The sequence below is a fragment of the Otolemur garnettii genome, unplaced genomic scaffold (assembly GCF_000181295.1).
Source record: "Otolemur garnettii isolate 467f Iridium unplaced genomic scaffold, OtoGar3 scaffold00092, whole genome shotgun sequence".
Taxonomy (NCBI): Eukaryota; Metazoa; Chordata; class Mammalia; order Primates; family Galagidae; genus Otolemur; species Otolemur garnettii.
The window spans coordinates 4,140,679-4,168,612 of record NW_003852487.1 but is presented as its reverse complement, the minus strand read 5'-3'; the positions used below and the strand labels follow the sequence as shown (position 1 = coordinate 4,168,612).

At 47.0% G+C, this 27,934-nt stretch overlaps 1 protein-coding gene across 7 annotated transcripts in view; it reads right to left on the bottom strand.

Moving 5' to 3' along the window:
- MAD1L1 (mitotic arrest deficient 1 like 1) overlaps positions 1 to 27,934 on the bottom strand; it is a 473,404-nt gene that overhangs the window by 224,730 nt on the left and 220,740 nt on the right. For 6 of the 7 annotated variants that reach the window (XM_003795495.3, XM_012808713.2, XM_012808714.2 and 3 more), the window contains one exon: positions 12,456 to 12,596. The exons of the other annotated variant lie outside the window; for it this stretch is intronic. In XM_003795495.3, coding sequence (XP_003795543.1) covers positions 12,456 to 12,596 — 141 coding nt within the window. The remainder of the gene's footprint in view (positions 1 to 12,455; positions 12,597 to 27,934) is intronic. 7 annotated transcript variants of the gene reach the window in all.

Genomic DNA, 27,934 nt, shown 5'->3' with positions numbered 1-27,934 from the left:
ATCACAAGAATGGAGGAAAAAGTATCCAATGTACACACCCCTATTATGAAACTAATTTATACCTTTTATATGAAAGCTATAACCTAATAACAACCTAAGGTTACGGGGAAGGGGGAGGGAGGTGGGGATGGGGAGGGGGATTTGAGGGTTCACTTCTGTGGTTCATCTTACAAGGGTACAAGTGAATCTTTCTATGAGTAGAATATGAACGTTTTAACACAATAATTAAGAAAATTACGTGAAGGCTATGTTAACCAGTTTGATGGAAGTGTTTTGGGTTGTTTGTGAAAACACCACACTGTACCCCAGAAGTGCATTAATGTACACAGTTACTATTCAATAAAAAAAAAGAAAAGAAAAGAAAAGACAAATCTAAAGTAACAGGCCACAGGCTAGTGGTCTCCAGAGTCAGGGTTGAGGAGGAACCATCCCAAGAGGGGCAGGAAGGAAGTTGTGGGTGGGGAAATCCTTCTGCATCCTAACAGAGTAGGTACATGACTTCATATATCTGTCAACATTTACCAAAGTGTACATACATGAGGAATTTTACTGTGTATAAATTATATCTCAATGAAGATGACTGTAAATAACTGAAATCCCTAGAAGCACAAAAGAGTCCCTGAGGATGGCTCCTCCACTCTCATTCCACAGGATCAGCACTCAGGCCGCTAGGGCCATTTTCATAAGGGGCCTTACCACAGAAGACTCCCACTCCCTTTTGCTCCCTCCCATTTCCTCCAACTGTGAGGCCAGCTCTGCTACAGGAGTGCAGCCTGGGCCCTGGGGGAAAGAAATTTAGCTGCTATTACCTATGAATTAATTTCTTTACAAAACCTTTATTCTGAAGTTTTATAGTAGTTCTAGACTTAGAGGTAGTCTAAGTGGAAAACTGCAGAAGATCATAGAGAAAGGGTTGGTGGATGAGGGTGGTTCCAACAAAACAAGGGTCTGCAGCAGCAGTTCTCAACCTGTGGGTTGCGACTGTATTAAGAAACTGTATTAAAGGGCTGCAGTATTAGGAAGGTTGAGAACTACTGGTCTAGAGGGAAGCCCAGCAACTCTAGCAAGGCCTGGCATCATCCTAGGACATGAAGTCAATACCTGGTTGCCTCTGTGAGCAGCAGAGAGGCAAATGGTGAGCCCCTTGAAGGCAGAGTGTTACCAGGACCCATACAGCAGGCCAAGGCAGGAGGGAGGTTAGACCCCTAGGCCACCTCCACCTGGACCCTGCCCAGTGATGACTGAACACTGTATCAAGGACTGTAGGCCAGGTGCCAGGGACTCTTTGCCTTGTACATTCCTCCTGGAGCTGCTTGGCCTCATTACTTAGTAGCATCCAGCAGTGGATACCTGACAGCCACCACAGGTCCACCTCCAGTCCCACAGCCAAACCATCACTAAGCCAGATCAATTCCACTAAAAGGAGTCTCTGAGCTCACACAGCAGCCTGTGGAAACACTCAGCCCACACAGTCCATGATGGGAATGGTACCTGGGAGAGGTGTGGACACTCTCAGGACTATGCCACTGGAAGCTCAGCTCAGAGACCCCACAGGTGCTACATCAGACCCAGTCCCTCCTCCTTCTTTCTGCCCCCACCCAGGCTTCAAGAATAGCAATCTTTTGGCTGGGCCCAGTGGCTCACACCTATAATCCTAGCACTCTGAGAGGCCAAGGTGAGTGGACTGACTGCTTGAGTTCAAGAGTTCAAAACCAGCCTAAGCAAAAGTGTGACCCAGTGTCTAAAAAATAGCTGGGCCTTATGGCAGGCACTGTAGTCCTAGCTATAAGGGAGGCTACGGCAAAAGAATCACTTAAGCCCAAGAGTTAGAGGCTGATATGAGCTATGATGCCATGGCACTCTACTGAGGGTGAAAAGTGAGACTCTGTCTCAATAAATAAATAAATAAATAAATAATAAGCCTGGATCAATTAGCTGTAGTATTATTACTGTGTGGACAGCAACATCCCAGAGTCATGCTAGGGACCATCCAGGGGAAAGCCACAGTCAGTGTGGGAGACCAGGCAGAGCTGCTAACCCCTACTCCCAGCCTGGGAGGCAGGACAGGTTCACATGAAACTCAGGGCAAAGCAAAACTGCACACATGCGCACACACCACACACACAAACACATACTTGCACACATATGCACATGTACACACATACATATACACTTTCTCTGGAGGTGAGATTTCTCCCAAATGCTTCAAAGCTACAAATGGTGTGGACGACTCTCATATAACGAGGCTGACCTCCCACTTAGAAAGTGTTTATTAACTTTAGTTTCCTCAAATATAAAATAAAAGGGTTCTTCACTTTTTTCAAGTTAGAATTTCCCCTGGCAAATCTTATGAAAGCTACACAATCTCTTCCCAGCAAAATGTACAAAAAACCACAACCTGACACCCAGCACAAGGCAGGGGTTTGGGCTACCTATTACTATGGCCAACTGGTATCTGCAGAACCTCACCACGCCCCAGGCTCCCCTAGGCATCAAGTCACTCAACTTTCACCAGAGCTCCTCAAGAGGGGCACTGGCACTGCACCTCTACCTCACATCAGAGCAGTGTGGAGCCACTTTCCTTCAGTGGCAGGGTTAGGAGCAACAGCAGGTCAACTAGGCATGCTCTGGTGTTTGGCCTGAAGAACATCCTGTTGAGGGATCATGAGTCCTGCCCACAAGGTATCATAAGCAGCTCCAGGAGGGCACCTGCAGACTCTCTCTTGGCTTATCTCAGTTGGCAATTCCATCAAACAGGGGGTCTCTGAAGGTCTTTGGAGCCTAGTTCCATCTTCAATTCTCCCGGCCATTTGAATCCCCTGAGCTCCGCTTCTCATTACAACAAGGTACTGGCGCTCATGGGTTGAGGTAACAGAAATCCAGTATTGGGCAATACTCTGAAGGCCATACCACAAGCCCAACACATGGATGGAGAAAGACCAGATAAGGGAGGAGGCAGGGCAGCCACCTCCCTCACATGTCCTGTCTTCACATTCTGATCCATCTTTTCATTCTGTACACCTGAACCTAGTGCTGGAAGGAGTGGCTTCCGCTCTGAGGGCATTTCTAAACCTCCTCAGGCTGGAAAAAATATGGGCAGAATCATTTTCCCATCAAGGCTGTGCAGTTCCACTGAGGTCATGAGACAGGGATCCTGGTCCTCTCTTAGGTGCAGGACCCTCCTAGCAGCAGGAGCTGGGCTGAAAGACAGGTATCTGGGGCCTGTCAGTTTCATGACCCACCAACAAAACATACCTTCTTCCAGGAGTGGGGTGAACTATATCCCCCCAAAAAGAGAAGTCAAGACCTAACACCACTACCTGTGAATGAGACCTTATGTGAAAACAAGGTCCCTGCAGATGTAATTACAATAGGGTGGGTCCAAAATTCAATGACTAATGTCCTCATAAGGGACACAAACACAGAGAGGAAGGCCACATGATGATGGGCAGAGCCAGGAGGGGTGAGCTTATGCCAGGAAAGCCAAGGATTGCCAGCAAACCCCAAAAGCCCAGGAGGCCTAGAAGGGGCCTTCCCTCAAAGCCTCCAGAAGCAGCTGGCCCTGCTGATGCCATGATTCCAGGCTTCTGGTCTCCAGAGCACTGCGGGAGCAAACACCTGTTATTTTAAGCCCCAGTTTTTGGTATTTTTTAAGAGCAGCCCCAGAAAACACACATCCTGCCCACCCCAACCTTTAGCAGACAAAGTGAAGGCCCACAGCTTCTAGGGGCTCCCACAGAAGCTCCCGGATTTCTCTGACTCAGAACTAAGGACAAGAGTGGCATGGAACCTTCCCACTTTTCGCTCTCAAGGCCACCAGGCTCGATGACCACAGAGCCCTCATCCACATGCTGAGACTGGGAGCCAAAGCAGACTGCAGAGAAAAGAGTATGGGGAGGGGCAAACCTGCCACAGGACCACACTCAGGCTGACCAAGGATGGCAGCATGGCCATAGGGTCACAGTCCTCAGCGCTGAGGAGGAGGAGACATTGCTGAGTGATGGCTAAATTCAAGCAGCATCCAGACTTCTGGAAAGAAGGAGATGGAAGATACAGGGTGAGGGCAGAGCCACCACTAGGCCCAGGCCTCTGGCTCAAACCAGGTATGGTGGTCCCTGTCCTGGCCCCCGGGTTCAGGATCCCACTATGTAGAGGTACAGCATTGCTCTGTCACCCACTGGCCACTAAAGGACTGAGGGCAGCAGTTGAACAACAAGCAAGATACCACTGGGACTAACATACTCCTTGGTTGAGACATCAATGTGCCACAGAAGCCCAAAAAGTTTTTCCCAAGTTAACAGCAGACACACCCATCAGTTTCTACCAACCCCAGACAGAACCACTTTCCGGTGGAACAGTCACCTAGAAACAAAACATTCATCTACGCAAAAAATCACTACCAAGGTGTCACCCACAGCTCCTGTCCTGCCTGAGGATGAACAAGGCCATGGGCCACACATATGGCCCGGTATGGGGTGACCTATCATGCTGCTCTAGGTCCTGGCTCCACCCTGACATTGAGGAGGTAGTGCTCCAGGGCAGGACACTACACAACAAGAGCCTGGGACCCAGCATTAGGTCTCTGGCCTGGGGATTGGGGAACATGCTCTACTTGGCCTCTGGAGAGCAGCTCTAGCAGGGACTCACCAAAGGACAGGTCTCAAGTGCTCCAGGCAGCCCCTAAGGTGAAGGCTCCCACAGGAGAAGCTTCAAGCCCCTGTACCTCCCCCTTGACCCTATGGCTTGACCTGGGTCTAAGGAACTGCTACGGGGGGACACAGATGCCTGTTACTCCCTCCTGCCCCCAGCCCAGCCCCCTAGACATTGTATCCTCATCTGTGAGATCAGAACATGGAGCCAAGAATTCCCTGAGCTGTGGAGAGAGGGTGGGACCTAGACAGGGGCTTTCTGCAGCCCAGGGGTTGATAGGCTGGACAGAGGCAGAGAGGGAGGGTGCCCAGGTGGGTAGGCTGCTGCTGGGTAGGTGGGGAGCTTTGCCATCCTCAGTCCCCCTCTATAGCTAGACCTCACCTTAGGCCAGACCCAATGGGTCATACGGCCCAGGATAAAAGCCAACTGGCAGAGCAAGGACACGGAGACAGCTTAGGAAGGAAGGAAACTGGATCCGTCCCAAACCATCCCAGGCATGGGGCTAAGGCTCCCAAGAGAAGCCAAGTGCACTCAGAGACAGGCTTCTGGAGGACACATCCAGGTGTACCAGTAGGTGATGAGCCATGGGAAAGGGCTCCACTGTTCAGCCCAGAAAACCAGCACAACTGGCCCATGGTGTAGCCAACTCCCCTGCCCTGCATCCCAGACTTTAGAGACCACAGAGCTGCCTCAGCCCTGAGACAGCTGGTGATTCTTGCTGATTCTTCAGGGGCCTGAGTGACTACGTGTCCTCAGACACGAGCACTGGGCCTGAGCTCTGTTTGCGACATGAGGTGCTGCTTGGAGACCTGGGCCAAGCTATTTTTACCCTGAGGTGAGAAGCTGTGGCCTAATGAACTGGCACCCCTCCCAGTGTGCTGCGAGCTCAGGGAGGACCTAGGCCCAAGGCAGTAGCCCCCAAGGTCACAGAGAGAGGATGAGCCAGCACCCCCCCATCCCCCAGGTGAGCTTACACACATAGGTTTTTGCAGGACACTGTGAAGAAACGGGAAAAGGAGACATCAGTCAGCTTGCCACTCAGACAGGCTTTCCTAGGCAAAAGCCCAGGACCAGCTGAATGCCTCCTCCCAGGCAGCTGCCCTGTGGTTGCAGCCCATGGATGTAGAAACTCCCGCCTGCATGGATAGAGGCCAAAGAGGACTGCAAGTCCAGCTTTTGCTGGTTAAAGAGCGAATGTCAAGTGGTAGGCAGTGCACAGGACCAGGTGTGGGCCATAGGGCAGATGCTCAGGCCCATGGGAGGTGCTGAATGTGGATCCAGGGGTCCCTGAGGTGAATAGCACAGGCCTGCCTAGGCTTAGCTCATGGGATGCAGCAGTTCTCAAAGTACTAGCCATTTAAGACAGAGCCAATGTCTCACACGAGAGCTGCCAGGAGCAGCCATGTGGCTCTGACCCCCTATGCAGATGCTGAGGACCTGGCTGTCTTATCATATCCCCTTTTGTGTTTGCCTGCTCCCAAGTTCACATACTGTGTGGTCCAACGTGGAAGGTCCCAGCCCAGATTGCTCACATTTTCTGTTTTACCCTTTGTCCACTTCTCTGTAATACATTGCTTATCTGTGAACTGTTCCAGGAGATTTTATTTTATCTGTGCTTTGTGCAGTACAATCATCTCAAGTTCTTTATATGAGGAAAATAGTAAATAAATATAATACATAAGAAAAAAAAATAGTCTGGACTCAGTGAGCTACCTGGTCTCTACAGAAAATGTTCTTCTGCTCTTCCTGAAGCCCAACCATCCACAACAAAGAGATGACAGCAAACAGCTGCCAGAGCCTCAAAGAGGCAGCAAGAAGGAGACACTACGGTGTCCATTTTCTCCTAAGTTGGCAGCCAGAAATTATTTCTGATCCACTGCAATCTGAAATGGGGATTTTCCACATACCTCCATGCAGCCAGAAGTGCCATAATCAGTTTTAATTAAATAAATTAGAAACACAAATCAGGCTGATATGTTGAATCAAGGTGGCATGTGCTGCATATTGATAGCTCCTCTGACAGAGGATTCTTGACATATGTTACCAACTTCTACAGCTGCTTTATTAAATGGAATAAATAAAATCCATGCAAAATGACACAAACTTTACCACAGAGGGGCTACTGGGATTCTCCTAACTCAACACTTTAGTCTGTTTTAGTGAAATGTTTTTGCGGGAATCAAAACATATTCCCCATCAGAGGAGACAGACTGAGTTAACTGGTGGAATGGAAGTTCTCCATGCCCAGGCCTCACCCCCCAGCACCAGGCCTATATCTCTAGGGCCCCTGTCTACAGTGTACCTGCTGCCAGACAAGCTTGCAGGAAAAGCCTTCTGACTTCAGAGGCGAAGAGGAGAAAACAACGGGGGTGACAGATGGAGTGAAGAGAGGTTCGGGGAGAGGAAGGGACAGAGACAAGACACACATGCAGAGAGAACAGAAGGACAAAGAGGGGAGGAAAGGGACAACAACAGGAAGCAAAAAGAAAACATGGATGGGGTGAAGGTGGAGAGAGCTGGGGCAGGATGGCACCACCCCAAATCCCGGCAGCAAATGGAGTTTGTCCACAGTTCCCCCACCTTCCTCCCAGGCCAGGAATGCATTGGTAAAGGGGTCTCCATTACTAACCAGCTATATTATCAGACTACATGGGGTCTTGGGGGTGTTCTCATTGTCTGTAAGAGCCACCCAGCTCCTAAAGACAACTCAACAGTTTAGGGGCATACTCTCTGCTGCGGATCTCCAAACAATGCTTGCAACCCATGGCTCGTGACTGCTAGCTTTTCAGGGAGGCACTAAGGAAACTCTAACAAGTGAGCTCTATAAAGTTATGTAAGGTTTTATTGTGTGTCAATAGATGATGATCAAAGAACAAACTCCTGACAGGCAGTGAAGCAGCTTTTAACATGGTCTGTGTGTGGGCAATTTATGGAGTTTCTAATGTATAAAGCATTACTATTTAATAAAAGAGATGAGGGCTGGGAGCGGTGGCTCTTGCCTATAGTCTCAGCACTTTGGGAGGCTAAGGCAAGAGAATCACTTTATAATAGGAGTTTGAGACCAGGCTGGACAACACAGCAACACTCTGTCTCTACAAAAGTTTTAAATCTCTACAAAAATTTAACAAATTAGATGGGTGTGATGTTGAATACTTGCAGCTCCAGGTACTTTGGAAGCTAAGATGGGAGAATGGTTAAGCCCAGGAGTTTGAGACTGCAGTGAGCTAAGATGAGACCATTGCTCAACCAGGATAACAGAGGGAGACTTAGTCTCTTGAAAAGACAGTGAAAAGCTTATCCACAAAAACCTTCAGGGCACCACTATGAACTGCAGGGTGAAATGAAAGTTGAGGTCCCCTTCCAATGTGAGGAGCCTCCCAGGCTCATAGCTTTCCAGGTGAGTTCTGTCACAGCTCTGAACAAGGCCCACAGTAGGGAGGGAGCAGGAAGCAGGGCAAGCCCCTGAAGCATCTATGGAATGCAGCCCCCACAGCTAAGGGCCAGCACCTTTGCCCTTTGGAGGCTGAGAGGACTAGGACATAGCTGGTAAAGTGTCAGGAGATCTGTTCTTGGCTCCAACCTCCTCTTCCTCTACCTCCCTACCCCAAGTGACTGGTGGGGAGATGGATGAGACCGTGCAGGTGCCCAAAAGCCAGGGCCGCGCAGCACATGGCAGGTGATATTCATCACCATGATGAATAGGATTAGCATAAAGATGTAAACCTGGGAGGGCCCTGGTAAAGCCCTAGGAGGGCCTCAGTGGGTAAAATGGGGTTCAAAGACCCCAAGTGCCAATGCCTGGGCTGTTGCACAATGGGAAGTCTGGATGCAGAGGCCTGTCCCCATAAGAGGATAGACATGGGAAGAGATGTGGGTCATGGGACCCCAGGCTGGGACTGGCATTAGTTCCAACAGGCAAGAGTGTGGCTAGGTCAGGACCAGGCCATGCAGGAAACAATCTCCTACACCCAAGTGGATCTCACTGGCTCCTTTGGGAGCCCAGTTCACTTTCCTGTCCAGCACAGGGTTCTGCTAATCCCCCTGGCACAGAGATGCTTTACCAGGAGCTCAGAAGCTCCTACTGTGGCTGCCTGCAAGCCAAGAGCAGTGAGCTGGTCAGCCTGGAGGCCTTACCCCTGTAGGAAACCTAGAGGGTGCAAGGGCAGCTCCACCCCAAAAGCAACCACACGACACATGGACTTTCCAGCCAGAGTCCCACTTCTAGTACAGGTCTAGGCCACTCCACAGCCTGAGTGAGCTCACTGGAAAGCCTCTTGGGTTCTCTCTTCCCCCTGATCCAGGAAGGGAGCAGGCCTGGGGTCCTGAATGTATACCCTGGTACAGAAGCACCTGGTTCACAGGGGGCCAGAAGGGGCCAGACTGATCTGGGGGTGGAGAAGCAGGCATCCTTCTCCCTCGTCCTAGTTTCAAGGCAGGCCTGGAGGGGACCAGGAAGGGTTCTTGGAGATGACCAGGAGAAAAAGCCATGGCCAGGGAGAGACCCACCTCCTCAGGGCTCCCTCAGTGGCAGCTCACCTCACTTCCACCCCAGCTGTGGGCTTTGAAACACACCTGTTCTGCCTGCAAAGGCCAGCCTCTCCCTGGGCCCTGGTGCAGAACCCTGGGCTTATCTGCTGCCACCTGGTGGAGGTGTCTGGGCAGGGCTTGCAGCACACTCAGACCTCCAGACCAAGAGATCCAGTCACTACTTCTGCCCCCCAGGGCTTTGCTGCAGCCCTCCACCCCAGAAGTGGGGTGAGAGAAAAAGGAAGGCACTAGTGGCAGGTAGGGGAGCCTGACCCAGGAGGCAGAATCCTCAGGGGTGCCCTCCCAATGAGGCAAGGTGCCATATCTCACAGTTGTGCAGGAAGTGGTGGTTGCTGCTCCACAAGCCCCAGGTGGGTGACACCCCGACAGGCACAGTAGGGTACCAATGACCTGGCTGGAAGTCTTGGGCCTTCTGCTCCAGCTGCCAGAAGTTAAGCAGAGTCACATCCACAGCATGGGACTGTGGGTGTGTCTACCAACACAGGCATAGCCACCAGGGCCAAGGAGGAAGCATGCAAGGCCCAGCCTGCTTCTGAAGGCGCCTAGGAGGGAATGACAGAGACAGGGACAGACACATTCCTCAGGGAGGAGCTCCTCAGCTCCACTCTGCCAGAACCAGCTATGTGAATTCCCACAGCAAGGACCACAAATTGCAAGGAACAGGCCAGTCCACTAGCCTGAGTGCTAGTGACAGCCACCTGCACTCAGGTACCACTGAGCACTTGATTCCTTCATCCTCTGGAGTCTCCTGTAATTTCAGGAGATAGACAAAAAGGAGAATAACCTGCCCCACTGCACAGCCCACCACAGGAAAGGTGGAAGGGTCTCCCAACTCAACACCCTTATTGGGGTGATAGCTGAGGTCCACCCAGCTGGTAAGGCACTGATTCAACAATGGAATCTGGTTGATGTGTTCTAAGGCCATTGACAGCCCAAAATCATCTGGACACACAGAATACCAGAACGGTCAGCACCACATGTGCCCAGACCATTAGGCTCACAAAGAACTGACCAGAGTGTGTACTGCACACACAGACAGAGATCTGTCAGTGTAAAAAGCACTGGGAGACAGGAGGTGTCAGAGACCTCTCACTACATGCCTCTCTTCATTAATGTTGCACATAGAGCCAAATGTGTTATGACGGAATGCCTGTCAAAGTTCTTTATAGGAGTTGGCCCTTCAATTCAGGCCTGGAGGTCCCTGCAGTGGGTCCTGTGTTCCTGGGCTGCTGAATATAGACAGGACAGCCAGTGCAGGAAAGAGTAGGATGAACACCAGCACACAGCACAGACAGTGGGGGCTGGGTCCAAAGAGCAGGCCAGGGTACAGGATCTGAGGGGTAGTCTCACTCCCGGGAGCTTCTCTTGCAAAGAAAAGCCCCCACGGTACCTCTGTGCAAGCAATAGGCAGTAAGCACATGTGAGCACCTGGCCAAGTACCACTCCCAGGGCCTGAGCCTCTGCCCCCAAGCTTCCCTTTTTAACCCAAAGAGCCACCAGTTGCCCATGACATGGGTAGGCAAAACTATTCCTCAAGCACACTAGCCCCAGGAAAGCCACTGTAGCACAGCTCCCTTGGGCCCCACGCACTCAGCACCTTCTAACATAGTACATGACTATGTTCGCTTATCAAATGTCCAGCCAACCTAGAAGCTAAGCTCAAGAGGGGCAGAGGCTTCATCCAATGTGCCCCCAGAACAAAACACCCAAGGATGCACTTGGTGATATTGGCTGGAGAAGGTCTGTGGTCACACTTGCCAGCCTGTCTCTTGCTATGGACCCGAGTCACCTCTACATCTAGGTCACCAGATGTGTCCCACAAACACTAGCTGAATGAAGAGTGGACACAACTGTCTAGGATAGAGCAATGGACCATCAGACACCTCCATCCACCACAGGGTTCCATCATCAGGGCCAGCATGATCAGAGCAAACTCACTGGGCCCAGCAATGCTAGCAGAAGCCTCAGATCCAGGCTCCTCTGAAAGGCGAGCAGCTCAGTCAGTGGTTCAGCGCTCGAGCACTGAGTCTTGCTGATCAACATTTGAAACCTCCCAGCTCAGTGACCTGGGTACATCCCTCAACCTGTCTGGCCTCAGTTTCCACTTCAGCACAATGAGAATCAGACAAGACAATGCAGGTAAACTGTAGAGCAGAATGGAGCACTCAAAGGTGCTAGGTAATGTGGTGGGGCTGTTTTCCTGGCAGCCAGGAAGCCAAGATGACCCTGTCCCATGTCCGAGCCCAGGGGACCCCCCACTACCCCCCACACACACACACACATACACTGCAGGAATGGCTGTGCAGTTCCTACATAAAAGTACTGCAAACCCTACCCCTTACTGTCTCAGAAAGGAGAACAAATGCCTTTCTTCCTTGAGCTGGGAGTAGCTTGCTGGGGACCCATGCCCAGGGAGAATGTTGGGGTAGCCACAGTCCCAGGCCCTGTAAGGCCCACCTACTTTCTGTTGAAAAGTTAAGAGCTGCAAAGCTCAGCATGGACCACAGTCATTCCAAGAGGCAAAGTGGGATCTGACTTATCCCAAGGCACCCATCAGCACACAGCACCTAGGAATAGGGCCACAAGGCCTGAGATGCCACAGTAGCTGTGACTCAGGCTCCCCTCTAAACCTGGACATGTTCTCAGGCCATTCTTTTTTTTTCCCCCCATGCCATTATTGATAAGAAGAGGGCACAGGGCTCCACAAAGGTCGTTGGGAAGACCAAAGACAGACAAGCCACAGCCTGAGGCTGCCCTCTCCCTGGAGGACTCTGTGGCAGCAGTAGGACAGGGACATGGATAGGAGGGTGTGGTAAGGACAAACGCCTTGCCCCAGTCATACAGCGAGTCAGGCAACACTAGGTCTCAAGTCCTTCTCTCCAGGACCCCAGAAAAACCTTCCACACTGTTGAGAACCCACCTGAGCCCCAAAAGCCATCTCTGAGCACCCGGAGACTAACTCTCCTCAGGTTGCCATCAAAGGTGCAAGGGGCTCCTCCCCCTGTCCAGCATCCACCTATTGGCCACTTAGGCCTCCCCACTGCCAGCTAAGGAGGACACTGCTGACTGCTCTGTGCCATTGTGAGAGCTCAAGTATATCGTGTGGATAAAATAATCAGCCCATGGCCCACAGCCTCCCCTGCCACCTGTCAGCCCAGAACTGGGAAGACAGATACAGCCCCCACCCACTCTGCCTAAGTCTTCCTGGGGAAAGCCTTTGGTGACACAAGCCCTTCCCATCTGCAGCACAGACTCACCTCCACTTCTGTGCTGTGGGCATGCACTTTCTGCACCATGTCCTCGGCCTCTCGCACACGCCGGGTAAGCTGGGGTGAATACTCAGCTGGGGTCAGTTCACTGTCGTAGGAACCCAGGATAGCCCGCATGCCATCTCGCTCCTGTGGACACAGAGGGCAGCTGGTCAGGACCCAGAGAGGGGATGTCAGAAATGGCTCAGAGGAACACAGAGATGGGAGCAGGGGTTCAGAGTTCAAGGATTAGGTCAACACTCAGAGCCCACCTGTAAGGAGCCCATTGGTGTGAACAAAGGTGCCCAGGCCAGTAAAGACCAAAAGCCTTGTCTTTGTTTTCAGTGTCTGTTGGCTCACACCAGGCCTTGGGCTATGGTGCACTGGGCCCTCCACCATGCACTTGCTATGTAGACACAGGTTGGGGTAGGGGCAGAGGCCTCTGCTGTTGTAAATACAGCACCTGTAGGGTAAGGGCCCATGGCAGCCAGAAGCCTCTACTGCTCATCCTGGCCAGCATTCATGGGTTCCTGTGACTTCTCTGAGTCACAATGAAACTGAACCCAGGAAAACAGCAGTGGAGTCTGACCAGGAGGTGGGTCTGAATACCAGAATTTCCATGGCTTCTGACCTGGCCTCTGGGCAGTACACTCAGGGCAATGATAAGAGCTGGCAGATCTGGGGAGTAAGGAGAGACCCATGCCCTGTCCAACTGTCCAGGACTCTCAGGACACTTGGGGCCATAAACATGTTGCCCTGCAGCACCCTTCTGTCCTTTCTCAGGCAAAAGACAGGGGTCATATGAAGCAGCAGCTCAGGTTTCCTGAGATGAGGGGCTGGTCACACAGTATCAGGACTAATTCTTAGGCCACAACAGAAATTACTGCTTAGCATGCCATTAGAAATGCTGATTAAGGCTGACAGTGTGAACCAGCAAGTCAGGGCCTAGAAGAGATGAGTGCCCTTCTCTTTCCTAAGATGTTCCAGGGCTTGCTCACCTGGTCCTGAAGGGAGAAGGGCCCCACTAGGGCAGGATAGGCCTCTGAAGACTGAAGGTGTCCCTGGGCTTTAGGATCCGTGCTACTTTGATGGGCATGCAGGGGATCCCAGGTGTGGGAGCAATCTTTAATTTTTCTGGCCCCAGACACTAAGTCTAGATCTGCTGAGGACAGCCCGTCAGAAGCCCAGGTTTGCTAGAGCAGTGGGTCTCAATCTTCCTAATGCTGCGGCCCTTTAATACAGTTCCTATGGGTCGCAACCCACAGGTTGAGAACCGTTGTGCTAGAGTGTAGCTTCTCAGGTCTTCACAGCACACAAGCACCTACCTGACTTGTGCCAGGTAGTTGTAGCTGGTCTGGGGCAGGCCTAAGGGTCCTCATTTCTGCTGATGTGCTCAGTAGCCTCTGCCTGGGGTTTTACCTCATTCTTAGGCATTGGTTCTCAACCTTCCTAATGCTACAGCCCACAGGTTGAGAATCACTGTTCTTAGGGAACAGAGTTAAGGATGTCAGAGTCAAGAGAACCCAGGAAGAGGAGGATGGGTTTCTGCAAGACCCCATTGAAAGCCCAGCTCTGCCTGAAGCCAACCCCTGACCTCCCAAGTCTCAGTGCCAGCTGTGAAGGTCAACTCTGTTGCAGGCAAAGTGCCAGAGAGCTATCCTCTAAGCAGCCAGGGCTCACACAACAGCTAGAATTTTAATGCCAGTAAACAACGGCCAGTGTCAGAGCCCAGGAGCAATGTCCATGTGTCCATGGCACATACCCTGGGGAAGGAGCCAGGAAAAAGACCAGTCTAGCCTTGGCACTAGCATCCTCGGCCAGGGTGCTCCCTTCTTGGTGGGCTGTGGGGGCGCTGAAGGGATAGCTGCACCATACTGGCCGAAAGAATGAGGCCATGGTCATAACAGAGCCCTGCTCACCAGACCATCAGGTCCCCTCCATGCAGCTTTCTCTCAGTCTATACCTCCATGAGCTGGACCTCCAGGGAGAGCCCACCTAGCAGCCCAGGTCCTCCAGCACCAACACCATCCCTGTACCCTACTGGGCCCTTCCTTTGCAGGTGAGAATGGGCCCAGGCCCTCCCACAGGCCAAGGGAGACTTGGAGCTGCTGTATCCATAGCCCCTCTGCCTTTTCCCCACTGGGGGCACAGTCATCACCGTCATATGGACACTGCAATTAGTTGATGACAAAAAATTCAATAAGTGAGAAATTAAAGTTACAAATCCAACTGGAAATGATCACATATCTGTGGAAAATCTGTTTCCATGGGACGGTTTATTGAGTGTCATAATTTTATTGAAATCCTATATCTTCCAATTGACTTTTATCGTTTCGAGCTGGTTACCAGAGTTATCATTACCAAAGTGTCGATGCCATACAAGGCAGGGGCAGGGGCCTCTTTCATAAACAAGCTGTAATTGTCCCCTTTATTGCCCAATAAATCTCCAAGATGCACCCTTCACCACCACCTTCTCCTCATACATCTCCAGGCCAGCAATGGCTGGCCAAGAAGGAAAGTATAAAAAGTTTGCTGTTTGTATCTTCTCAAGAAATTGTTTTGTTATTAATGTAGAACAGCAAGAAGTGTGGTTTGATTTGATAATGACTTTTTAATGACTGATTCCACTTGTGGTAAACTTTGCTTCATTTCCACTTGAGCAAATGCTGGCAATAAATCATTGAACAAACAGGCACTGAGGCTGTGCTGACAGAAGCCTTCAAGCTCTGCTCAGGTACAAAACCAAACGGTATTTCCCTCTGATTGTGTTTGCCTAGGTGCAGAAAGTCCTATTCATAAGGCTAAAATTTGCTTGTCGTGTAATTAATGGCAACTCTGAGAATGTTAACAGTGTGAAGAAATCAACTGAGGATGTGAGGGGTGTCAGCACCTCTGAGTGAAGTTGGGCAATGGGAGTACAGAGGCCATGTCCCTGGTCTGTGGCAAGCAAGCCTGACAGGTTACTCACCCAAAGCAGCAACAGTAAGAGATAGCGGCATAGTCCCAGTCCTGTGTCAGCCACCAGGCATAAGGCAGTGGCAAGTCTCTGTCCCACCCTCACCAAAGCCAGCCTCACCAAAGTCTACCCTCCCAGTGCTGAGAGCTGACAAAAGAAGCATGTGGGATAACGTGCCAGGTTATGTTGTAAGAACCACATGCACAGAGACAACACAAGCAGGCTGAACTTCAACTCCAAACCTCAAATCAAGAGTAGTATTTAGCAAACCTATTACACAGAGGCCCCAAGGAGATAGACCACTCAGAGCAAAGTGCTGTGTAGACCACTGGGCCAGCACAGGAAACACACATCTCCTTGGGGCAGCTGTGCAACTGTGGCAAGGATTCCTGGCTGGGCCCAGGGAGGAGCGTTGTTAAGAGGGTCAGAACATGTCCTGTAGACCAGCACACTGTGGACCTGTTGCTCCTAGGCCCTAGGCCACCATCCTGTAGACAAGGGTTCAACCCAATGAAGCTGGATGTGAGGATGGAGGTCCACTCACTGGACCAGAAGCAGTAAGTCCAACCCCAAGTATCTTAGGGCTGGCTGATAAGGATACAAGACCAGATTAGGCCCAAGACCCTGCATCCTATCACAGAGGCTTATGGAACTACAAAATTCTATGGCTATAGGTCAATGTGCAAAGCTGCAGATGGGGAGATGGGATTCTGTGAATAACCAGGAAGGTCAGAAAAGTCCCATACAGGTGACAGAGCTGAGGCAGAGCATAGAAAGGTGTGGCTTCTCTGCTGAGAGCCTGTACCCACATTTGAGCACACATGATTAGTCTTCCCCTGGCTGAGTCTTGAATACTCCTGCCCTCCCAGAGGCAACCAGCAAAGAGATGAGCAGCACTGCCAATATGGAGCCCCTAGGGTAGCCCTGCCACCTCACTAAACCTGGGGACAAGCCAGGGGAGGGCAGGAAGACGAAACAAGGCCAGATCTACAGCCCTGGGTGCTGGTCCTGGAGAGATGCTGGGTGACATACACAACTGCAGCACAGCAGACCCATGGGAGAAGGTGCAGAGGCCACCAAGGGAGGCTTGAGAAAGAGGCTGGGCCCCCTGGGTGGGCAGGCTAGGGAAAAGCACTCCTTCAGAGGACACGGCATAACCAGACACCCTGGGACCCCTGTGGAAGAGCAGTGAAGATAATGATGCTTATGTCCTAATCAGACCATCCTTGGGTGAGCTAATTACTGCTAAGCTTTCAAATAGGCTAAAGAACTGCACTGGAACAGAGAAAGACATGCCCCACGAAGGACAGGTGACTCCTGGGTAAAGGGAGTTGGGACAACTGGAGGCATAGGCCCAAGGCCTCCAAGGAAGAGCCTGTCCTCCTGCAGGGGAGCACCCAGGAGCTGGTACAAGCCTTCAGCTCCAGCTGGGAAATGGACAGAGTAGGAAGCCATGAGGAAAGGACAGAGGCTGAACCCCAGCCTGGGCAGGTAGCAGCCATAGAGAGCACCCACCAGAAGCTCTCTGGTACACCAAAGGAGCCATGTCAGTGGGGGATGTTGGTGGAAGGAACTGACCTACAGCTTGCAGTCCCAACACAGTAGGGCCAGCTGCCAGGTCACAGAGATCTGGCTGGACACTAACCAGCTATGTGACTTTGAGGAAAGCAATTAGCCTATCCCAGCTTCCCAAAGCAGAGAAGACAAAGAAGGCCACAGAACCATTGTGATGCTCGCACACAGTACTGCACAGACAGCCAGGAACACAAAGCCTAGCATGCAGTAGGTGCTTAATCACCATCAGCTGCCGTCATCATCATCATCACTATCCTCACAACTATCCTTATTGTTGTTTCTTCTTCTACAACCACACCTGCCCAGGGAAGATGACCAGAGCACAGGCAGCACAAGGAGAGGCCATGTGGCACCTGTAGAGCGGGGGAGCCTCCCTCTAAAGCCCCACTCAGAGCAGCATGTATACAGCAGATACCCAAGAACCCACCTTATAGGGACCAGGGGACTTGCCTGAGACCACAGAGCCTTCCTGCCCCGAGGAGACAGAAATCATCAGGTCTCTAGGGTCAGAGCCCAGGCCTGATTCTCTCTCCCTCCACCCATTCAAGCCCAAGGCTCATTCTGAAAGGGGTGCCCAGCATAAGAGAAACATTTTCTATGGCATCTTTACCCACATCTTCTGCCCCATAGCCTCTCTCACTGCAGCTCAGCTACCTCCACTCAACTCTTAGCCATTCTGCAACCTTTTTTTTAAAGGAAATTGATGATTGTTAAGTAGCAGCAAAGCCCTGTTCCAATTATTTCTCCCATAGCATAAGAGTCACCAAAAGAAATTTAAAGGATTCAAGCAGAAATTTCAGACTATAGGCTGCCTGCTCTGCTCTCTGACTACGGCTCACACAGCAGGTCAGCAGGATTTCCTGCAAAACAGTTTGGCTATGGCCAGGTGCCTGCTCTGGCAGGAGGAGGCTCAGGGAGGCAGGAGGCCTCTGTCTGTATCTGGCTAGATCTCCAGATATGGTCTGGGGCCTTAACCCTGGCTGGCCATTTCCCAAAAAAGCAGGGACAGTGTGTTTCTGACTCCAGCGTCACTCGGGTCCATCAAGACATGCACAAACTAACCCAGTGGAGATCTATCTGGGATCAAACAAAGTTGGATTCAAATATAATTCTGCTACAAACGAGCTATGCACCTAACCTCTCTGAATTTGCCTTCATATGCAAAATAGGGACATGACTACCCCAAAGGGTATTTAGCAAATAAACCAGGATTCATTAATAAACACAAAACACTGACCACAGACAGGACGGGCATAAGGAATGGTCACCAATAGCCCAGCTGCAAGGCTGAGCCATGCCACAGTGGTACCCATGCACCCAGCCTCCTCCTCCTTCCACCTGTCACCCTGGGCCTATGCACTGTCACCCCACCCCTGTCCCACACTGCTCACCTGTCTACCCTATGCTCTTCCCTTAGACCTACAAGTCCTAAACAAGTTTTTTTCCTCTCTGAAAACTGAATTATGATTCACCAAGGCAAATTTTAATTGGTAATTCACATCAGCAGCATTTTAATGTCACAAATCACACATACATTACCTCATTTGATCTTCAAAACTCTGCCAGGCAGACACAGAGCTCAGAGAAAAGGACTCAGGGTGTCAGGTCCTCAAACACTGTCAAAAGCTCTTACACCTGTCCTGATACACAAAGCAAGGGAGGCAGAATGCCTGGCCAACATCCATGAATGAAAGGAACAACTTAGGCCATGGACTCTACAGTCAGGAGTCAGTAACCATTTCTAGGCCTGGACACTGGGGCATGACCTCAGTAGCCAAATTACCTCAGAACCGCTCCCCAGAATCAGGGGCTGGAAGGAGGAAATCTTTAGAACAAGATGCCAGTGCCTGCCAAGGTCACCAGGCATGCATCTACTGCCCAGATGACCCTAGCCCTGTAGTCACAGCAAGCCCCACACCTGGTCTGAGGATAACAGTGGCCATTTCTTTCACCTTTCTGTTATTCTGACAGTTTTTGTTAACTTTCAGAAGCCAGTACATGGCTTGCATGCCTTTCTCTCTTATTGTGGCCCATGAGACATGCAATCAAGCTGACAAAGTCACCCTGAAATCCCAATGGGCCAAATGGCATAAGGACCCCTGCCTTGCCCCACTGACAGCAGAGGTGATTCCTTCAGGTACTCCCCACACAGGAGGCTGCCCAGGGGCTACAGGGCATAGAGACAAAAGAAAGGAAGGAAAACAGGGGACTTCAAGCTCTATCTAGAAACACACAGAGACAGAAGGAACATTTACCATCTGAGACAACAGTGGCCTAAGTAAAAATAATAACTTCCTGACATGTTCTGAAAAACTAGCAGCATTTAAAAAAAATAAAGTTCATTTTCCTAAACTTGTATTCACTGATGTGGCAGCAGCTACGAAACAGACCAAAGCAGTGTGAACAGGTAGTGGCAAGGGCAACAGCATCTTTGAGGGCAGCTAGACAGCAAAGCCCATATGCAGGCCTTTGGAAGCGCACTTCCACCTGAAATCCAGGGCACCAAACATCCAAATCCAGGGCAAAGGGCTCCACCCCACCCCACCCCCACCCCACCAGAAGGCCCTAACTGCACTTCCTAAGATAGGATGCCGAGGCGGGCTACAAAGATGAAGCTCAGGTCCTCCAGCTCTCCAGGCCCTAGAGGGAGGCCCCACAGTGGCTGCAGCATGCCCTCCCATCCTGCTGCCACCTCAATGACAGCTCTGCTCATCTCTAACTTCCACAAGGAAACCTTTAAAGGCTCCTAGCACTTCTTGGCCCCACCTCTCTGCATCTTTGTCCAAGGCCAATCTCTGCAAGACAAGGGCCCAGATGCCCAGGGACATAAGCAGCTCTTCCCACATCAGAGGACATTACCTAGAAGCAGCTCTGAACATCTGACATTAGGAGGAAGAGGTTTCAGAAAGAAGGAAGGGCATGGAAAAAGATGTCACATCTACAGAGCAGCACACACCTGTATGGCTGGCAGCAAGAAGGGACTTTCTCTCTTATATGGCTCTAGCCAGCCCTAGGCGCTTTAATTCCAGGGATATAAGCCTGACCTAAAAGCCCCCAATCACAGACAGAAACATGTACCCTGGCTAGACTCCGCCTCGAAGGATGCTCTGAGTCATATGCATTTGGCACTTTCTTTCTGGTACTTACCGGAAACTAGAAGCAATTCTCAGTCAGTCACTGACTCCTCAACTGTGAGGAGAAGACTGCCTGCAAGTCTAGAAGACCCTCCTCTCTAAGAAGCTGCCAAATTCTGGCTGACAGCGGGGGCAACATGCCATTTCTGATGATACCAACATGATGCCAGCCTCCACCACCACCACCCTGTGAGGCCTGATGTCTCCACTTAAGCCTCAAAGCACAGGCCATACATATGCTATGGGCATCACTGCTCTAGGACTCCAGGCAGACTGTTCCAACTCAGCAATGAGTGTTCCACATCACACTGACTGATCATAACTCCAGGGCTAGAGAGTAGGGAGCCCTGGAGCCTGGAGCAGTAACTTCCCTGGGGAGCAGCTGCAAACCCCTAGTAGGGTGAGCTCTGGTATATGGCAGGCCCTTCATGCAAAGGGACAAGCATTGAAATGTGGCACATGAACTGAGTGGAAGATCAGATTAGAAAGCCAGGACCCAAACAGCTAATACCCATAGTGGGCAAACTTTAAAAAAAACAGAATACCACACAGACAGTGGTAGACACATATACATATCAGCCTTGATAATGGTTGGATGGAAGAAACCACAAAAGTCTAGCCCTGAGAATTTGTAACCACAGATCTATTCATCTACATTCATAAAACCAGAAAGCTAGAAAATCCTAGACAAAAAACTGGTACACAGTAGTCCAAGACTTGATGAGCACACAAGCAAGCAGCAGGAGTAAACACAAGCCTTAACTAGAACAGCAAAACTTCAAATAAACACCAAAGGTAAAATTCTGAAGAGCATAGGCTCATAGCCAAAATTCACAAAATACAAATGAAAATGAACCAGCAAACACAAGAATTAAGAGAGTCAAACTCGCAGTTTTGAGGTACTAAAATAATCCAAAGCAGAATAAATAAATATGTATAGTGTTTAGAACAATGAAAAAAGGACTTAAATTGTTAGTAAGACACAAGATACCATAAATAACAAGCAAACTGGCTCAGCGCCTATAGCTCAACCGGCTAAGGCGCCAGCCACGTACACCTAAGGTGGCAGGTTCGAATCCCCAGCCCAGACCCGTCAAACAACAATGATGGCTGCAACCAAAAAACAGCCGGCGTTGTGGCGGGTGCCTGTGGTCCCAGCTACTTGGGAGGCAGAGGCAGGAGACTCGCTTGAGCCCAGGAGTTGGAGGTTGCTGTGAGCTGTAATGCCACGGCACTCTGCCCAGGGGGACAGCTTGAGGCTCTGTCTCAAAAAAAAAAAACAAAAAACAAGCAAACTGAAAACAAAGCATGAACTAAATAAAGCTAAACAAATAGAATGATTAAAAATTTGACTATAATGAATAAAAAAACAATTTCTATGTGGCTAAAGAGAGATTTAACAAACTGAAAAATAAATCTAAAGAATAAGTCAGGAGGAATAAAAGCAGACATGTAAAAACTGAGCAAGAGGTTGAGAGACATATAGGACAAAAAGAGTAGCAATAATCAAGGTAATAGTGGTTGAGCATCTTTCAGAATTGATTAAAAAAAAGTACCCAACCTCTCTATACATCTCACTATATACTCCAAACAGAGAGGAAAGGGGGCAGAAAGCGGACCCATCTAGACAATTACAGTAGAACAGAGTGCAGCTGGGAGATAGGCAGCTGAAGCAGCAAGTGGAGACATAGCTTCCAGAAATATCCAGCGGAGCTAGAGGACAACAGAATAAAATCCTTCTCTTTCAGAAGAAAGAAAACTAAATCATTTATCAACAAAATCACTTCCCTAGATAAAAGTATAGAGGATATATTTCAGGGGAAGGTAAATGATCAGAGAGAAGGTTTGAGAAACTAGAAAGAATAAAGAGCAAAGTAACTAATACATATATACTGAACTAGTTAGTTACAGACTTTATAGATCCACTACTATAATCTAATTCATGGGGCTTAAAGTAAGATAGAGCTAAAGAAGCTCCTCATGTACTGATATGGAATAAGCTATAAGAAATACTGAAATACTTAAATACCTACAAGACATGTAGATGAAAATTACACAGTATGTGGAGAAAATGACACTGATAGCTTTTTTAAAAAAGAAATGCATGTGCACATATACACTCACAGACATGTGGCTGCACACGGCTACTTCCAGGAGAACCAGAGGGTGGCAGAGGAAAGAGAGAAAAGAGCTGCCCTTCTCACTGCACCCTCTTTTTGTAACTTTCCTATTCTTTAATATAGCTTATATAACCAATGAATGCATTAGCCATCATAAAAATAAAAATTTTAAATAGAACTCAGAAAAAAATGATAAAACTAAAATATAATAAAAACATTAAAAGGAAGACCACAGCCTTAAATTGTTCCAAAGTTGGGTATCTCTATCTTTAACTGTATGTTGTATCAGTAGACAAGAAAACCACTATAAGAAGAGAAACAGAAGGAAGGAGAAGGAAAAAAACACAAGATAAAAATGCCAAGAAATATTTTAAGAGGCAAATAAAGAAGATGAAAGTAGTGAAAAATGGAAAACAGAAGAATTGAGTAAGATGATAGAAATTAAGGTAAATTGGGATAAATTATATGAACAGAATAAATATTCCAATGAAAAGTCAAGAATAATTATGCTGTTAAAAAAAAAAAGTATCAGCTACAGAATACTTGTAGGAAACAAATTCACAGAGAACTTAAAAGTAAAATATATTGACAAACAATAACCAAAGAAAGCTGTAGTTATATCAATAAGACAAAATAAAATTTAAGGCAAAAATTTAAGGCTATTTTACCGAAGATAAAGAGGCTTAAAATGTAATAATACAAAATTCAATTCATCAGAACTATATTATGACTTTTAACTTACAAGAATGAAATACTTGGCTTCAAAACATATAAAGCAAACACTGATAAAATGGCAAGTTGTTTTTTTCTTTCTTAAGAGGCAGGGTCTTGTTCTGTCTGGTGGGAGTACAGTGACCCAGATATACTCACTGCAACCTCAAACTCCTGGGCTCAAGAATTCTCCTGCCACAGTCTCCTGAGTAGCCAAGTGTAGTCCACTATGCCTGGCTATTTTCTTTTTTAAATTATTTTTTGAAGAGATGAGTTCTCGCCATATTGCCAAGGCTGCTCTTGCTACATTGCTGAGGCTGATCTTGACCTCCTGGCCTTAAGCAGTCCTCCCATCTTTTTTTTTTTTTTTGGCCAGGGCTGGGTTTGAACTCGCCACCTCCGGCATCTGGGGCTAGTGCCCCACCCTTTTGAGCCATAGGCACCGCCCCCTAATCCTCCCATCTTAACGTTCCAAAATGCTAAGGTTACATGCAAGAGCCATCACACCCAGTCCATAAGACTTTAATAGTAATTAATAGATTAAGCAGATAAGTAAGAGTAAAAAAAAGAAAACTCAAAATAGCACTGTTAAATTTTGATCTACCTGATATTAATGGAATACTGTCCCAAAAAACTTAGGATGGTACACTATTTTTAAGCATAGAGGACATCTATAAAAATTGAGGAAATTCTATAACATAAAACATATCATAAAAAAATGGAAGTACTTTTCAAGATTTTTAAAAAAGAGATTATGTTAGAATCTTCCCAAAAGATTACTAAGAAAACCAAATATATTTGTAATTTTTTTAAAGAACATACTTTAAATAACCATAGGCTAAATAAACACCATAGAGGAAATTTGATAAGATATAGAACCAATTGATAACAAAAATATATACTAAAACTAGTGTGAAAAGAAAACTATTTTTCTATTCCTTGACCTTTCTTGCATTTTATATGCAACAAAAACATTTTATTTTTTTTGGCAGTTTTTGGCCTGGGTTGGGTTTGAACCCACCACCTCTGGTAAATGGAGCTAGTGCCCTACTCCTTTGAGCCACAAGTGCCACCCTCTACAAAAACATTTTTATAAAAAAAAAAAAAATCCAAGGTCTATGCCTGGCACTACATACAATCCATACATACTTTGCATGTGCTAGACATGTGATAAATACATGCTATTCATATGCTATATATGTTATACACAAGTCCACATACCCCTACATAAATGCAACCAAGATACCCTATAGACACAAACCCCTTCTGACATCCCTTGCAAAAATAAAAACAGGCACCTACATACAACTTTTGAGATGCAAGAATAAACAACTTAGAAAAAAATGTATTAATTTAGTGCTTTGGTGGGGGCGGAGGTTTTTTGTTTTTTGGGTTTTTTTGGCCAGGGCTGAGTTTGAACCCGCCACCTCTGGCACATGGGGCCGGCGCCTTAGTCCTTTGAGCCACAGGTGCTGCCCAATTTAGTGCTTTTATTAAAAATCCATAAGGGTGAAAATAGCAAACTAATCAATTTGAAAGTGAGAAAAAGAATAAAACAAATGCAAAGAGAATAAAAATGAAAATAATACATGTAAGAGCATAAATGAATAAATAAGAATACAAAACCATAAAGACAGGTCCACAGAAAACTTCCCATACTAAAATGTAACAAGAAAAACCAATGAAAATAATAAACTAGACTATCTGATAATAGTAGGACAATTGTGAAAGATGGAACATATACGTAACAATACTACAAAAAGAAGAAAGTGAGAAAAGAGCAAAAGACATATTTGAAATAATAATGGCAGAGAATCCTCAAAATTAATGACAAACACCAAATGCCAGATTGAGGAAGCTCAGAGAATATCAGGCAACATAAATATCAAAATTCTTCACCTAGGCATATCATATTCAAACTACAGAAAATCAAAGACAGGGAAATCCTAAAAGAAGCCTAAGGGAAAAGCCTTCCACATTGAGAAACAAGAATAAGAAATACATCAGAAACAGGCAAGCAAGAAGAGAATGAAAGGAAATACTTAAGTATTATAAGAAAAAATACTCCATCAGACTAAAATTCCGTATCCAGCAAAGTTATCTTCCAAAAGTAAAGGAGAAATAATCACTTTCTCAAATGAGTAAGAACTGAGGAGATTCCTTGCCAGCAGCCCTGCCCTACAGGAAGTGTGAAGAAGATTCTCTGAAGAGAAATGAATGCTAGAGGTCAGAAACTCACAGCTACACAAAAAACAAATGAGCAACAGAGAAGAAACAAATGAAGACCAAAAAACCACTTTTCTGCCCTAGTCTTAATTCATATAATAGACATTGTCCAAAATGTACTAATCACAGCATGTGGACAAGTACTGTGTTTCCCCCAAAATAAGACCTACCCCCAAAATAAGCCCTAGCAGGATTTCTATGCATTTGTTAAATATAAGCCCTACCCCAATAATAAGACCTAGTGATGGGTGTGGCTATGCAGCGTATCTGCATAGCCACGCCATACATTTCAGAGTGGAGCGATAAGGAAGACTGGAATACCTTTTATCTGCCACAGCTCCTTTCTCCAAGCTGTTCGCACTTGTGCAGGTGCCCTTGTGGTAACCACAGTCACAGGCATCCTATTGCGCACGTGTGAACGGCTAGGGGAAAGGAGTTCACACCACCAACAAGGTCCACTCCCCCTGTCAGGTTCCAGAAGAAGATGACTTAACTGTATTTGAATAAATGTAGATTGTTGTATTATACTTCATAACCCCCTGATTATTAAGACATCCCCTGAAAATAAGCCCTAGTCTGTCTTCTTGAGAAAAAATAAATATAATCCCCTGTTTTAAGACATCCCCCGAACATAAGTCCTAGTGTATATTCTTGAGAAAAAATAAATACAAGACAGTGTCTTATTTTTGGGGAAACACAGTAAGAGGAGTAAGGACAAGGTGGGGAAGGAGTGGGGAGAGCTGGGGCAGGAGGCACTAGGGCAATAATTTTAAAATGTTTAAGAAGTATAATACATGCATTATAGGAGGGAAAAATTTCTATCAAATCCTTAGTTAAAACTAAACAAGACAGATAAAGAGGGGAAAACTATAACACAGAAAAGACAGAATAAAAACCCAAACAGAGAACAGAAATGACCGTGGTAGATACTAAATAAAATATCAAAGATTATTTTAAATGTAACCTAAATATATCTATTAAAAGAGACAGAACAGAGTTGTTTAAAAAAAGAAGACCCAATCATATACTATCTATAAGAAACTGGCTTTAAATATAAAGATACATATAGTAAAAGAAAAACACAGAGAAAGACACCATGCTAGTCTCCATAAAAAGAAAGCTGGAGTAGTTTTATTAATTTCAGGCAGAATCAGGAAAATTACCAAAATAAAGAAAAACATCAAATAATGATAAAGGGCTCACTTAACACTAGAGTATCAAAATATGGGAGGCATCAATTGCCTGGCTGCCAAGAACACACTAAGTAAAGCAAATAGACAGCCCTCAGAATGGGAGAGGATTTTTGCAAGTTATATATCCACCAAAAGTCTAATTACCAGAATTCACAGAGAACTCAAACTAATTACTAAAAAAAAAAAAGCCAAGTGATCCCGTTTCATCGTGGGCAAGAGACATGAACAGAAGCTTCTCTGAAGAAGACAGGTGCATGGTCTACAGACACATGAAAAAATGCTCATCATCATTAATCATCCGAGAAATGCAAATCAAAACTACTCTCAGATACCATCTAACTCCAGTAAGAATAGTCCACATCACAAAATCCCCAAACTATAGATGTTGGCGTGGATGTGGAGAAAAGGGAACACTTCTGCACTGCTGGTGGGAATGCAAGTTAATACGTTCCTTTTGGAAGGAAGTTTGCAGAACACTCAGGGATCTAAATACAGACCTGCCATTTGATCCGGCAATTCCTCTTCTAGGTATATATCCAAAGGACCAAAAATCATTTGGCAATAAAGATATTTGCATCAGATTGTTCACTGCAGACCAATTCATTATTGCCAAGTTATGGAAGAAGCCCAAGTGCCCATCAACCCATGAATGGATTAATAAATTGTGGTATTTGTATACCATGGAATACTATGCAGCATTTAAAAAAATGAACTTTACCTCTCTTATGTTTACATGGATGGAGCTGGAAAGTAATCTTCTTAGTAAAGTATCTCAGGAATGGAAAAAAAAATATCCAATGTATTCAGTACTACTGTGAAACCAATTTATAATCACTCACACATGTGAAAAATGAAACACAACTGTAGCCTAAGGATGAAGAAGGGAAGGGGAGGGAGAGGGGTTGGATGATAGAGGAAGGGCTGGTAGGGGGATCACACCTATGGAACACATTGCAAGTACAAGTTGGATCTATCAGGTGTAGAGCAAAAACATCTTAATCCTGTAATTGGGTAAAAGTGGTAAAGGTTATGTTGCTTAGTAGGATGTACAATTCCAATTTGTACAAATGATCAACACATTGAATCCTATAATGGCATAAATGTATTTATGATCTATGTACAAATGACTTAATAAAAAAATTGTGAAAAAAAATATGGGAGGCAAAAACTATAGAACAGCAAGGAGAAAAAGTAATTACAGATGAAGCCTTCAACATCTTCTATCAGAAAAGGAAAGAAAATCAGTAAGGACAGAGCTAAACCAAATAGCACCATTAATCAACTTATCAAATTGGTAATGACAAACTATTTCATCCAACAATAGCAGAATATACACTTTTCTCAAATTTACATAAACACTCACCAAGATAAACCATATTCTGGGTCATAAAACACACCTGAACACATTTAAAAATATATATAAGTCATACAAAGTAAGACCTTAAAACCACAATGGAATTAAACTGGAAACCAATAACAGAAAGATAGCTGAAAAATCCCCAAATATATAGAGATTAAACAATCTCCTTCTAAATAATGCATGGGCAAAAGAAGTCTCAAAAAAAAAAAAAAA